The sequence below is a fragment of the Amblyomma maculatum genome, chromosome 3, assembly GCF_055883805.1.
Source record: "Amblyomma maculatum isolate TAMU_Amacu chromosome 3, ASM5588380v1, whole genome shotgun sequence".
Taxonomy (NCBI): domain Eukaryota; kingdom Metazoa; phylum Arthropoda; class Arachnida; order Ixodida; family Ixodidae; genus Amblyomma; species Amblyomma maculatum.
The window spans coordinates 114255616-114269276 of NC_139346.1; the positions used below are offsets into that span (position 1 = coordinate 114255616).

Consider the following 13661-nt stretch of genomic DNA (forward strand, 5'->3'; position numbering starts at 1 on the left):
TTGATGTAAGCTTACGCCTGAGAATCATCAGGATGGGCCGAATTGAACGGGTAGCACTGTTTGAACAATCTGGCAGAGATGCAGACGTTGATGTCTGATTCAGTAGTGATGTTGACTCTGACTGCGCTGCTGCAATCTGAGCCAACGCCTCCGACAATGTGGTCATCTTACGCTCAACCACAGTATTGAGGGCTTTTTCTGTAGTAGATACAATTGATGTTGCCAAACTGGACTCAATGTCTCTAACAAAGCAGCGCACACGTCTGGCGTACGACTCTTTTTCCTGTCCAAAAACGCGTATGCATCTGCTCTTCAGCAACACTTCTTTCTGATTATAACCAATAAGATTTGTTATTCACTACGTTTTGGGCAGTCTGCATCATCAGCTGTATGGCTGCTATTGCATGAACAACAATGAGGCTGATATGAGGTGCAGTTGTCAAGTGAATGGTTCTGTGCACACACACGGCAGCGGGCAGCAGACTTGCACGCTTTGCCACTGTTTCCAAACCGCCAGCAGTTGGTGCATTGCAGAGGGCGGGGATGCAGAGGGTACACATGATATACAATAGGTCAAATTGTTTATTCATCGGGACAAGAGGAACCCGCAAAGATTGTTATTACCGACTCAGTGGGGAATCGCTAGCCGTTCACCTGTCGGCTTCATCGATAAACAGAAAGTACTCCAACTACCGCATCCTGAAGTTCTTCTAGTATTTCATGTGAGGAAGATGCTCGGTCGATACCACGCATAATACCTTCGATACATGCTAGTTGTTCAGGAATGAATGCCTTAACTGGCACTGAACTGAAATTTTTGCAGTCAAGCATGTCTACCACACAAGTAATGTCTGCTGACTTGCAAACAATGCCTCTACGATCGAAAGGCCGCACTTCAGAGATTTGCAAGTAATGGGCCGTCAGAGATCTTAGTTCCTGTAGAATTATTTTCAGTGTTTTTATTTTGATCGCGCCGTCACCGATCGGGACAACAGCCACGGGAATTGCATCAATTTCATTTTTTGGAAGGATTCAAGTGGCAGGCTTTGGGCCTGCAAACTGGCAAACCATGATGCCGACCCTCCGCCTGGGGAGGTCAAAGAGACTTCACAAACACGCCTTCAGATGCACATGAACACTGCCTTAGCCTTAATGTAAACCTTGGTCAAAAACCCACGCAGAAAGGCCTCACCGCGGTGTTGAAAACGCAAGCACACGACAAAAAGCCGGGAACAGCAGACCGAGGAGCCTTCTTCTTCTTGTTCTGTTAGGCGCAGCTCCGGCTCGGAGACCACGGACACGGCATACAACGACGAGCGGTTAGACGTGGCGTAGTATTGCTTTCGCAATAACATGGGCATGCGTAGAGTTTGGCTACTCGACGCCGACGTGGCGCGGAAGGAAATGTCGCTGACCGGCGTCCGCAGCCTCGTGCACGCACACGAGTCGTAACAGCTGTTAGCTGTGTCGCTAAGCACAAGGTATCTCTTCCCGGCTGGTTCTAGCGTCCGCTCAAATGTTGGTCGTTGGAGGGCGAAGACATTGGATCAGCGTGGGATCCGGTTGGAAGATCGACCCCATAACACCGAAGAGTTTAGTGGCCGCGTCCACTGTTCTGGAGGTGACCAGAGTATCCGACGAATATACGTCAAGTGTCACACAAAATTTTTTTAACTTGTTAATTAGTCGTTTCTCATCAAGATAAGCAAGTGCAAATTTCAAGGCAGAGCGCTGTTTCCTATGAAGCACACACCTAAAACACTATTTCTTGTTACTGGAACTTGAGCGAGGGTATCAATTTGATGCTTTTAGATATGCTCGCTTGTCACAGCATGCGGAACATTTCGAAAGTATACGCTGAACACTTTGAACTCAACCGGAGTTGTAGCAGTGTGTGCTGCCAAATTGCAAATGCCTAAAGCGGTATCGGAAGCAGCTTTTAAACGCTGTCGATTACAGACATTTGTGAAATGGCAGAGTCAGTGCTTCAGTCAGATATAAATCTGAGCCAGTGGAATAGTGCAACGCCTAATATTGAGATGCAAGCTCCAAAGCAGTTGTGAACTACTTGCTAACAGCTTGAACAATGTCGTACAGCTATATTGTCGCGTGGAGGCAGCTAGCTTAGAGGCAAAGAAGCAGACGAAGAGGCAGGCACGCGGATCGCCGTCTCGTGGCTTTCGATCGAGACTGTGTGGCCGTACCTCGGAGCCCCCTTTCCAAGACTGAGTATTTATTGCCGATATCGTACGATCCTCGTCCTTCGCTGGAATGCCAGACGCAGCCTCTGCCATGGCCTCGGATGCCGGCGCACCGACGACGTCTACGAACCTTCCAGGTGGGATGCGCCTAACTGGCGCTCGTTTATTCAAAGCATGACGTACAGGGGTTCAAGGCCACTCCTCGGCGATCGTCCCAGCGCCTGTACATTCACTGAAGCGAATGCACAGGGCGAGGCATGATTGAACCCAAGTCCTACGACTTTATAAAAGAGTACTGTAACAATTGAGCCACAGCGACCGGTTCGGTACACCGTGCTACGCAGCAGCTGCGCGCTGCTTCCTGATTCTGAGCGGGTTTTCGTGCGTGGAAAACTTTAACATTAAAAGTGACGCTCCTCAAAGTATATAATTGGTCAAGACGAAGGTTCAGTAACTGTATGAATCTCGACGACACCTCAGCCTGATGGAAGAGACAGTGGGGGATGCAAGAAGGAAGAGATAAAAGAAGTTTTATATGTTTGCTCTTCGAGCAAACTTCGGTAACTCACGTCAATGTAATTTTCAATGTGACAGCTGCGTTGCGTTTAGCAACCGCAACGTTGTTCGGCTGCAACACCTTACGCCGTTTTGTTACACTGGGTATTTTGACTACATTGGCTGTAGACAAAAACGGAAACTATGCGCGAACCTTTAGGTTATTGCGTGTGCAGCCGATGGCGCCAAGAGGGGCTCGACGACTCAGGACCTGGAGGTGCAGCGGAAGGATCGCAGCTTCCAGGATTGCATCGAGTTGCTCATGCCAGTCTACCTGCTGCCTTTAGTATTCGGAGACAAGGTACTGTTGAGAGACTGTGAACGATGATGCAAGCTTAGATGCGCAACCGCGGCGAATTGTTTAGGAACTTAGCCTGAATGGAAGTATGAGGAAATCGCACTTGACCACTCTGCACGGAATATACGATGCTATGGAAAAGACCGATGACACATTCTCAAAAAAGCTTGGGTGGGCGGAAATTCGAAATGTTCACTGACTGAATAAGCGAGGGCAATAAAAAAAGAGAAATCATATTACAGAAGTAAAAATTCAAGGTGTAGAGAACTAACGCGCAAGCCTCGTCTAAATGTGTAGCCACGTTGGGTAAAGGGGATCGAGAGGGTGGATAAGATACAAGCATATCACACGTATACTTCAATCTTCCTTTAAGAAAAGTCGTGAAAAGCCCTCAAAAGCAACCGATGGCCTAGTTGTTTTGAAAGTAAAATGCATGCCATTAAGCCATTATAGAAGCTGGGAGGAAACAGCTTGTAGACAGAGACTGCTTCTATCAAATGATCTAGCCAGGGTGCATAAGGGAGGTAATTTACATGGGTGTCTTCCACTCACTGACCGTTCTCATGCATTAAAAGCATGAATGATGCCGCTGATAACATGGAAAGCTGTAGACAAAATTCTATGATCGGTTGACTGAACGGATTGAAAGATAACCAATCAACAAAATGTTTTCCAGTGTTTTTGTGTATAAGCACGTTCTGACTCAATCCCACAAAAAAAGAAATACTCGCTTCTGCTTCGGTCGCCCCATTACTTATTTGAAACATTCCATGACACGAAGCAACAAAGCGGCATTTCTGGTCGAATCCACGCAGGATTTCATGATGTATGTACAGTCGTGAAATTTATTCGCGCAAACATGGCAAAGTATGCCGCGCTGTACAATCATAAAAAGCCTATCGAGCTCTGTCAGGGAGTTCACGTGCGACATACGAGCGGATAATGCATTTAGAAGAGCGAATATGTACTCCCTGTCATTAACGCGGTCTGTTGTCTCGCCTAGTTGGGCAGACTACTACACAACACTTGGCGGTAAAAGGTCAAGAAAGGCACACGCTTATGAATGCTACACGTCGTTGAATTCTGACGTGCTGTCCAATTCTCAATATTCTTTCTTTTTATATCGCATCAGATTATCGTTTTAAGCATGCATGGAGGGGTAACTAGGCAGCCGTTTTGTGTCCGCGCCTTCGTTTTTTGTGCGTTGCCAACAGCGAACGCCAGGAGCTGGAAGGGAGTGCATCCGCTGATGTAACAGCATTAGCCGCGTGAAGCCACCGATAGTGCATGCTAGGCTGAGCTGAGTCGAGAATGCATGATAGGCACCATTTCGTGCACGATGCATTATAGCGCATCTTTAGGAAATGCTTGTGGTCCCTAGCGCCGCCGCTGGGGTTTATCAGTTAGGACTCTCGAAGGGTGAACCCAGGGACGCAGGACCGAGTACCGGCTGTGGTGGCCGCTTTTCGAAACCGGCAAAAAGCAAGGCACCTATATGCTGTGCGATGTCAGTGTACGCTACAGAACCTCAGGCGCTAGAAATTGTCCGGAGCCCTCCACTGCGGCGCCTTTCATGCCTGAGTCACCCTGGGATGTTAAACCCCATAAACCCTGCGAACTTTAGTACAACTGTTACAATGACTCAGTGGAACGCCAAAGAACCAGATATCTTTACAAGAAACGCGGTAAGAAACGGGAGGGGTTTGACATGTATGTGTCGCATAAGAAAACAATACCCGAGGGCTTGTTGAAGACAGCTATAATACAATGAGCTCGGTACCTGTGCAGCGAAAGCATAGTCCCTCAATGGCAATGCTCTTGTCTTTGGGGGCTACGCAGGAAGGCGCCTGTGTATACTGCGTCGTGCTGACAGTGGTGGGCCTCATGGGCCGCGTGCTGCCGTCGCCCGTCGCCGCCATGCTGCCCATCGTCATCCTTCCCTTGGGCGACGTCTACGGCGTGGACCAGCTGGCAGCGGCCTACCTGAGTGTCAGTATACACACTCTATTCAATATCAGTTTTAGCAGGTGGCCGGAGACTCCTGCGTGGCAACCGTTTATCCCCTTGTCACTATAGGTGTGGCTGCGGGCCCAAAGGACGTTGCATAAAAAAAAAGTGTGGAGGGTATAAAGTGCGCCCCGCTTCTCTAATAGATGTGTCGGAAGGTGCTCACAACAGCCCCTTGCTCGACACCTTGGGGCGAGGGGGATTATCGTGTTTGCCGAAATCGAGGGTTGTCTCCCTGGAGTGGCCACGACTACCGTGCCTCGATGCAGCGTGCTAGCCACGACGCGATACAAACGCCATATTGCTGCGCGTCATCGTTATGAGCATAGGCGTCCCGTCCAAGTCACGTCCCGTGAATAAGTTCTGTACAAAGCGGACCCGGGGTGGTGCAGTGGTAAGACGCCCGACTACTGTGCCGGAGTTCCCGGGTTCGAACCCGACCGCGGCGGCTGCGTTTCGATGGAGGCGAAACGAAGAGGCGTCGTGTGCTGTGCGATGTCAGCGCACGTTAAAGATCCCCAGGTGATCGAAATTACTCCGTAGCCCTCCACTACGGCTCCTCTTTCTCTCTTTCCACTTTCATTCCCACCCTCCTCCCTTCCCTTACGGCGCGGTTCGGGTGTCCACAGAGCAAGTGTGACAGTTACTGCGCCTTTCCCTTCCTGTGAACCAATTTAACTTAACTTAAAGCGGACTGCATAAGCTGAACCACCGCTTAACGTTGATTTAAGCGAGTTCTCTTGTCGACACTTATATTTCTATACAGGTTTATACAGGTTTGTACAGGTTATATAGGTCTATTTATATAGGTTTTTGAGAGAGGCACACGGGCTCCGAACAATTCTCCTTTCCGATCTGTGCTCAGAGGCCGAAAATGCCAAGTCTTATTATTTTAAAAAACTTGCTGTTTGGCGAGTTGGCTTCGATTTATGCCTTAATATTTAGAGTCGCAAAGAACGCGATGGTCACAAATATAGGCAACGAGTCGAAGCGCTTGTCCTGTCGTCCTCGAAGTGCGATGTTGTATACGCATGATGGGGTTATCTATATTCCTAGTGAAGACACGCTTTCTTATTTTTGAAGTAAAAAACCAATGAACTAAAGTAAAAGCCCAAGCAGCCTTATCTGGCAGTACCCGCCGATGTACGTGTGGATGTGGGTGAAGGCAGCGCCAATTGAAATCTCATCGCTCGATTGGACACTAAAACCTGCTTGGACGTCTTGAGGAAGTTTACGACGTATTATGACGACTGCAGTCCATCATGTCGCCTAGATCCTCTGCACTTTTTCATTGCTAGTAGGAATAGCTTGGGCTTTTCCCTTGATTACATAACCATAGTAAAAGCTGGCGCAAAAAAAAATCTGAGAATTCTTTCCGTACAGTGTATATAATTTGAAAACCATGGATATCGTCGGAACATAAAACCGAGGTTCAGCCGCCTTTTAACTAATCATATTTATGTATAGACAGAACAAGTGCAGGGCAGGCGGCTTTAGAATGAACGAACGATATCGAAAATATAAGTTTGTGTCAGTTAAACGGGCGGATAGAAGTGCATTATAGAGGGAGAGTTCAGCAAGGCATCAAAGGGCAACTCATGAGAACTCGCCTAAAAGGCCCTTGTATTATCTAAAATACATTACTCGCGACAAATAGTTTCTAAATATAACGATGAAAATCTGTTTAGTATAGCAAAAGTCAGGAAACCGAAACTATCTCGACCGCAATATAACATAACAAATACCAAAATAACTTCGCGACTACTGTCAAGAAAACACTTTTAGAATTGTTAATTGGAAGCCGAAGCACGGCTTGAAGAATCTGCAAAGATTTAAACGCAAAAATGCAGGAAACTTGTAGATTAAATTTCCGAGCGATTTTGCTCTGCTATTTAAAAATTAGACGTAATCGACAGTCAAAGTGATGAAGATTGTCAGGTTTCGTCTCAAAGTACCAAAGCAATGAGAATAAAATGCAAAATGATGTTGGTGAAGTTTAAAATTCATATTGCTCTCTCCTGAACCCTTCTGTGAGTCCCCCGATGTCACCAAACAACGGTTCCCGGAAATGTCGGGTAGCGCTGGTTTTCTTTCTGTCATGTGCCCTCTATAGATAACGTCTTTATCGGTCTCCCTACTCGTCGCTTTGCACATCGGAGAAGCCTGAATGCAGAAACAGTTGTAAAAACTACAGAGGCAACGACTAGACATCTATCACACGCAGCTTTCACACATTCGAATGTTTTATTTTCCTTGGATTTAGAAACCTTTTCAATCGCCCTTCAAAGATGAAGAGGCAGTGGGACTGTACACAGCCTTAGAAAATACGGTGGTGGTTATACTAGTATACGAGGTGTCAATACGTAGTTCTGGCACTATTGGCGATTACATACGGAACATCACGGGGTACTGACATGATTTGTGAGGCTCGTGACATAGGCCTCGTGATACGCACTCAGATCTGAAAAGCCATGCTCCCGCATAGTTCGAGTAAAGCTTCATGAATTTCCAATCAAAACTTTTCTTTAAGAAAGCGGACAGGCAATACTTTCAGAATTGTTAGTTTTCGATCCCACGAATTTTAGCCAGTTAATTGGCATAGCATCAAGATTACGCATTTTCCCACTTCATTTGTGGACTAATTTCTCTACTGAACAACAAAAGAGTCAGACTTCCTTAATGGATTGTCTGCAGCCCCACGTCTTGTCGGTTTCCCTGCTGTTCGCTGTCGCCATCATAGGCGACGAGACGACCATCTTCTTCCGCATGTGCCTGTACGTGCTGGAGCGCTACGCCCTGCGTGTGCAGCCACTCTTCGTGGGCATGCACTTGCTCGTCTTCACGCTCAGCCTGATCCTGCCCAGCTCGGTCATCGTGATTTTCAGCACGTTCTTAATTGACCGCTTCGTCACCACCATTCACGATGAGATCGTGGACACCGACCAGCGCAGCGGAGTGCGTATCCGAGCTGGGTCCGGCTGTGCCGAAGCAGCTAGGCGACCGCGTTGTTGGCGTACTGGAGGCGCCTCGGCAAGAAGGTCCCGCAGCGTATCAATTGTCAGTAAGACCAGCGAGGTGTCCGGCAGCAGTTCGGTCGTCAGGCAGTTCAAGATGCATCCAGAGTTGAGGAGACTCGAAGCACAGGAGGCACCGCGAAGAAGGCTCATAGTAAGTGCACGTGTAATGCGGGTTTTAAATGGATTTCATTGGAAACAATTGAGTAAGATAAACTACTCAAAGTGTTTTCTGCAGGGATTTATCATGGTTCATTAACACGTATGAAAAGTCAATGCACCTTGATAGTTTGTTTAGTTAACCGCCTTTTGAGGGTCGTTACAGGGAGAGAAAATGAAAAATATAGCGACAAAATAATGACAAAAACACTTCAAATGTGTAATAGAGGAAAGCATAAAAAGTAATACAATTCACAACGTTGCTCGTCTGCCCGCTATAGAAATAAAATTTCAACATTCATTTATGTGTACACACACAGAAATTCTATATCTATATAATTATTTGCATTTGCAAATGCAGTTACACTTGAAGATTCAGTAATGTGAGCGATTTGTTTATTCTAGAGTTCAATTAGGAAATACCGGGCAGCGGAATCCTTTAGTTCTTGACATGTATAGTCAAATTACTTTTTAATGATTGGCAGAAGCTCAATCTGCCTGGAGGCTGCAAATATGTTTCATAGTGTTGATTTGACAAATAATTATTTTGTGTAATATTAATTTTGTATTTTTTGCTTCTAGTTTCAAATAGCTCTAGACCGCATTATTCCATTATCTTTGTTAGAGAATATGTTCTATACACTGAAGAAATAAAACGCGCCGCAGCTCTTTGAGCCTCTTCTATATCAACTGAAATAATCATTTGATGAGAAGCTCCTACTACCATACTAAGGGAGCATATTCTAAGGAATGCCATATGAGAGATTTGTATGCTAGTAGGTCCATGTCTTTCGTAGCTCTCCGCAAATTTGTTCTAAAAAAACTGCCGTCTCCTCTGTGCCACCAAACACACATTTTAAACATGGTAGTGTCGATCTGGGTAATCATAAATAGCCACTCAAAGGTACTTGAATATTGTAACGTTAAATAAATTGTGACCTGTAATAATATACTGAAAAGATATTACATTTCATATATTAGATTCGGCACTTCTCACACCAAAATTTAAGCCTGCAGGTTTTACTTAGTGCCAACCTGATCTTCTTTGCAGGTTATGGGTGCATAAATGAGGCAATCATTCGCAAAGATTTAATTTTACAAAAAAGTCCAACAACAGCTACTGCGTTATTCATATAAACCAGAAACATAATTGGCCCAAAACACTACTCCGTGGCACACCAGAGTATACGTCCAAAAGGCTAGACTCGGAACTGCCAACACGTACCGCCTGTTTGCGATTTACTATTCAATTCGTTTAAGGACATCACCTTTATGCCACCCCTTTGCAATCTTATGAGTAATTTACAATAAGGAACTTTAACGAAGGGTCTTTCAAAATCTGCGCAAATGTCATTAATCTTCCCGCGGTTATCTGTGGCTTTAGAAAGGATATGTATAATCCGAATGAACTGTGCCACCATTGAAACGGTTTTTGAAGCCCATGCTGGACACGCAAAGAGTAGTCAGTTTATTTTTGAAACTATAACATGTTCTGCAGTGGCATATTTTTCATAGCCTTACAGCAGACAAGTGAGGGGCATAGGCTTATAATAGAGCACGATTGCCACTTTTATGGCGAAAGCCTTTCTTGCCTTATGGGGCACTCTGCTGCCGCGAGCTGTGTACTGAATGTGCGGATAAACGTGTCCAAATTTTGTTGGCAATAGCGCGCTAACCTGTACTTTACTTCGCCTCCATGGTGGCGTACCCATAAGCTCACTAACGTATTCAACCTGAGATAAACCCTGGTATTGTCCGGCTTCGTCCGTCATAAAGTTGGCTGATTATCTGACGGGGTGTGCGACGTCATGACAGCACCTGATATGGCTGAGTACGATATTTGATGGACGGGATGCGTAACGTCAAGACACCACTTGATGTGGCTGAGCACGATATGTGATGGACGTGATGTGTGGCGTCATGATACCATTGATATGGCTGAGCACGATATTTGATGGACAGGATGTGTGACGTAACATCACTGGATATGGCCGAGAACATTTTCGGTGGACGGAGTATGTGACGTTATATCAGGTTGCATGAACAAGTTGGCAGGTGAGCTGGTCACGTGACGTGCCCGAGCGCGGGCTCAGTATTACTTTGTAACGGCGCTTGGTTGTGTGCGCAGGTGTCTAGACAGCTCCGCGTAGAGGGTTCGTTTGAAGCCAGAATCAACGCCGCGTGTGTCTGCCGTAATTAAAAATCCCCACAGGTGGAGAAGGCGATCAAGAAAGTATGTCTTTGGAGATCGGATATCGGCGGCTTCATTGTTCAGTGAAGTGACGAGCAGCAATTACACTAAATGAAAAGTATGCCGAGTGGGACATCGAGCCTAAGTGCTATTGCGTTTTTAAAGTGCAATGCGATTAAATGCCACCTAGATTTCTTGCTGTGTCAAGATCGACCTCAACAAGGAACTTGGCGAAGGTGAATAAGTGGCCTGTCATATCCCCATACTCCTTTTAAACGTATGGCCGTGGCGCCCCTCCCTCTCTCCTTCATACTCATGCACTCATTGAACAAAAAGAAAGATTCATTATCATCCGGTACACCGCAGTCTAGGCCTTTGTGTTTTGCTCTAGCACACCCCACGGTATCTTTTAGGTATGACGCCATGCAAATCATCCCGATGATAAACGACAGCAGTCGGTCACTGCCGTCCACTCCTGTGTTCAGAACATGAATTCGAAGCTTACTGCTCTTCACACCAGCGCTCAGTGTCGCCTGTAAATTCATGTATTCATTCCAGATCGTCCTCAGCCTTCGTTAGTGCCAGCTAAGCAGTGAAAATTCATGCGGCTCCTTGCACCTAAGGGTCTCCGATAACAACCCATGACTACCGTAATCTTTTAGATACGCAGCGTCCTTCGGTTCGCCCCGTCGCCAGCCTTCCCTCCTGATACAAGACAATTGTGCACGATGCATTTCCCATGTGATGCAGCTGCTTGCATCCGAGAGCTCTTGAGATATCCGAGAACCTAGCGATGCCATACAGAAGGGATGCGTCTTGGAAGTTTGAAGCCACTCGTCGGGTTTTCGACTGCGGGTCTGAGTCTACAGTGGCGCCTCGTTCATTCCAGCCGAACTGCGGGGTCACACTTCTCCGTATACGAGACGTCATGTTATCTTTGTAACATATGCCCTGAAGGTAGCACCACCCTCGTTAGTAATAAGCGAGCGTACGTTGGAGAGATTGTAGAAATCGGTTTCAACGAGCGTACGTTGAAGTGAACAGCCGTTGAATTCAAAGTGGGCTCGTTGAAACCAGCGAGAAACGAACAAAAGGGGGTCACGTAATGCAAAAGGGAAGGTAACTATGCTTCTTAGGGTAGCGGAGTCGATTACACTGTGCCCAATATGACGTTAAGGTTGCCCAGGCGAAATTGGACAGCGACGTGATATGGTGGCCGCAGCCAGAAATTGGCGGTTGTTTCGGTGGATATAAGTGGCTATCATCTGCTGCCAAAGACAGTAGTTGTGATGCTAGACTGGTAATGATGATGAACATAGGGTTGTGGTGGCACAAAAAGACTGCGTGCTAATGCAGTGTTGACCTCCTGGTTGCTGTAAAAGCAAATTTTTCCCCTTTTTACCTCTTCTGGCCCTGCCGCCATAGTGCTCTTTGTGTCCTCTACCGTTGTATGCCGCGTCGCTGAATGTTCTTTGTCTTTCTTACAATAGTCGTTTATCACTTACCACCCACTTGGCGCATAGTGTGACATGTTTGCGCATCCGGCTATCACCGGTGCGGTGACAATGCACCTTTGTTTGACGCAACGAACTGATTAATGTTCACTGGCACAGAGGGAGCCCCACAGAACTTCATTCGGCGTTACGGGGCGCTTTCAGCGGGGCAGCGACGATCGGACGCCCTCCCTACCCGTGCGGCGCATCCGCTCTCTCAGTGTGCAGCCCAAGCGGCTATCATCCATCCTTAAGCACAATAGCGCTACACCACCACCGCTTCCATCGCCTCGAGCGCAACTGTCGAATCCGCTGTGTCTGCTAACTTCGCCGTCCCAAGCCGATACGGGCCCATCGGATGAGATGAAGAGCCCACTTCCGATGTCAGATTTCCACCTGACGTCCCCAACGGTGCATTCGGGGGGTGAGGAGTGCCGCGAAGTCCGAGATCAAGTGCCCATGCTGACGACGGACTCGTCAAGGCATCCGTCGGTGACCGTCGCACCATCTGCGTTCACTGCACTTCAGTGCAGCTCTGTGAAGAGCCCCGAGGGGTGCCACAGTGCCGTTGTGGATGCTTCATCGTCACCGTTGCCTTCACCGGTACCTGACCGCCCCTGCGCACCTAGGGCGGTGAAATCTTCGCCGCCGGCGAAACGCAAGGGCAGCAGCAGACATCACCCCTCTTCTCCAAGGAAGTCCAAGGACAACTCCAAGCCGGGCCGCGCCCACGAGGTCGATGCTTCATCGAGGACATGCGAAGGGAACAAGCAGGTAATATAAATAGCCTAGCTCCTGAGTCTTTGCACCTCGTTTTGGGAAATCAAAAGGTTAGTGCCTGGAAACTGTGGCTTGCATGTGGAAGGAAGACGTTAATCCTGATGAGGCATCCCAGTACAGCATTCTTAGACGCTAACCGAAAAGATAAAAATATAACACTCGCTGAACCTTCCGTGTATTTGTAGGGGATAACTACTGTAGGATGCACATGCAGTTATGACACCGTCGGGGATTTCAGGTAGTACCGAATAGGCTCGATCAGCCGTTAAATCACGCCCTGATGATTGACAGAGAAGACACTCGAAAGGGCTCATGATACGCACGACTACAGCTTCAAATAGTAGCAATGGGAAGGCCATTCTAGGGCCTTTCATGCAGTAAATGAGATAGAGGGTCCGACTAACAGGCTGACACTGTTGATATTGGTGAGACGACTGTATTGCCAATGTGCTAACAAATAGGGATGGAATATGGTAAGCGGGCGTTGGTGGACAAGGTCGGGGAGATCAGCTTGTGGTTCTTGCCTGTAGTAATACTATATCTATATGACTACCTGAAAAAGTGAGTACGCGCAAAGAGAGAGAGAGAGAGAGAGAGAGAGAGAAGGAAAGAAAGAACTCTCTACGGAAAAGCAGAGAATTTAGTCAGCGTTTAGGATTCGCTGAAATGCTACTCTGCGCAGGAAACAGAATAGGGGAGAGAAAGACAGAATGAGAGAGGTGTTCAAAATAAAATAAAAGTAGGGGCAGACAAAATGCGATCATTAAATGCGTGATAATGTGCATTGTTGAGTAATGGTAAACAATGTTGTGATGAGATGGAATGTCCTACGAATGAGCTTACAATGTTCACAGCGTGAAAAATGCGTGAGCGTTACACGCACGTTAAACAACAGCCTGTCAACAACCCCAATTCCTATTAAATATGCAAACAGAAAGTTAATTGCCTCTGTTCCCTAGGCAG

The 13661-nt window shown here is 47.0% G+C and overlaps 1 protein-coding gene across 1 annotated transcript in view; it reads left to right on the forward strand.

Annotated features, from left to right (window-relative positions):
• The first annotated feature begins 2271 nt into the window (after positions 1-2271).
• Positions 2272-13661, forward strand: part of LOC146195748 (uncharacterized) — a 38283-nt gene continuing 26893 nt past the window's right edge. Inside the window, exons 1-5 of the mRNA XM_084596850.1 lie at positions 2272-2338; positions 2933-3057; positions 4894-5043; positions 7756-8229; positions 12084-12692. Of these exons, the coding sequence (XP_084452976.1) occupies positions 2272-2338; positions 2933-3057; positions 4894-5043; positions 7756-8229; positions 12084-12692 (1425 nt within the window). The remainder of the gene's footprint in view (positions 2339-2932; positions 3058-4893; positions 5044-7755; positions 8230-12083; positions 12693-13661) is intronic.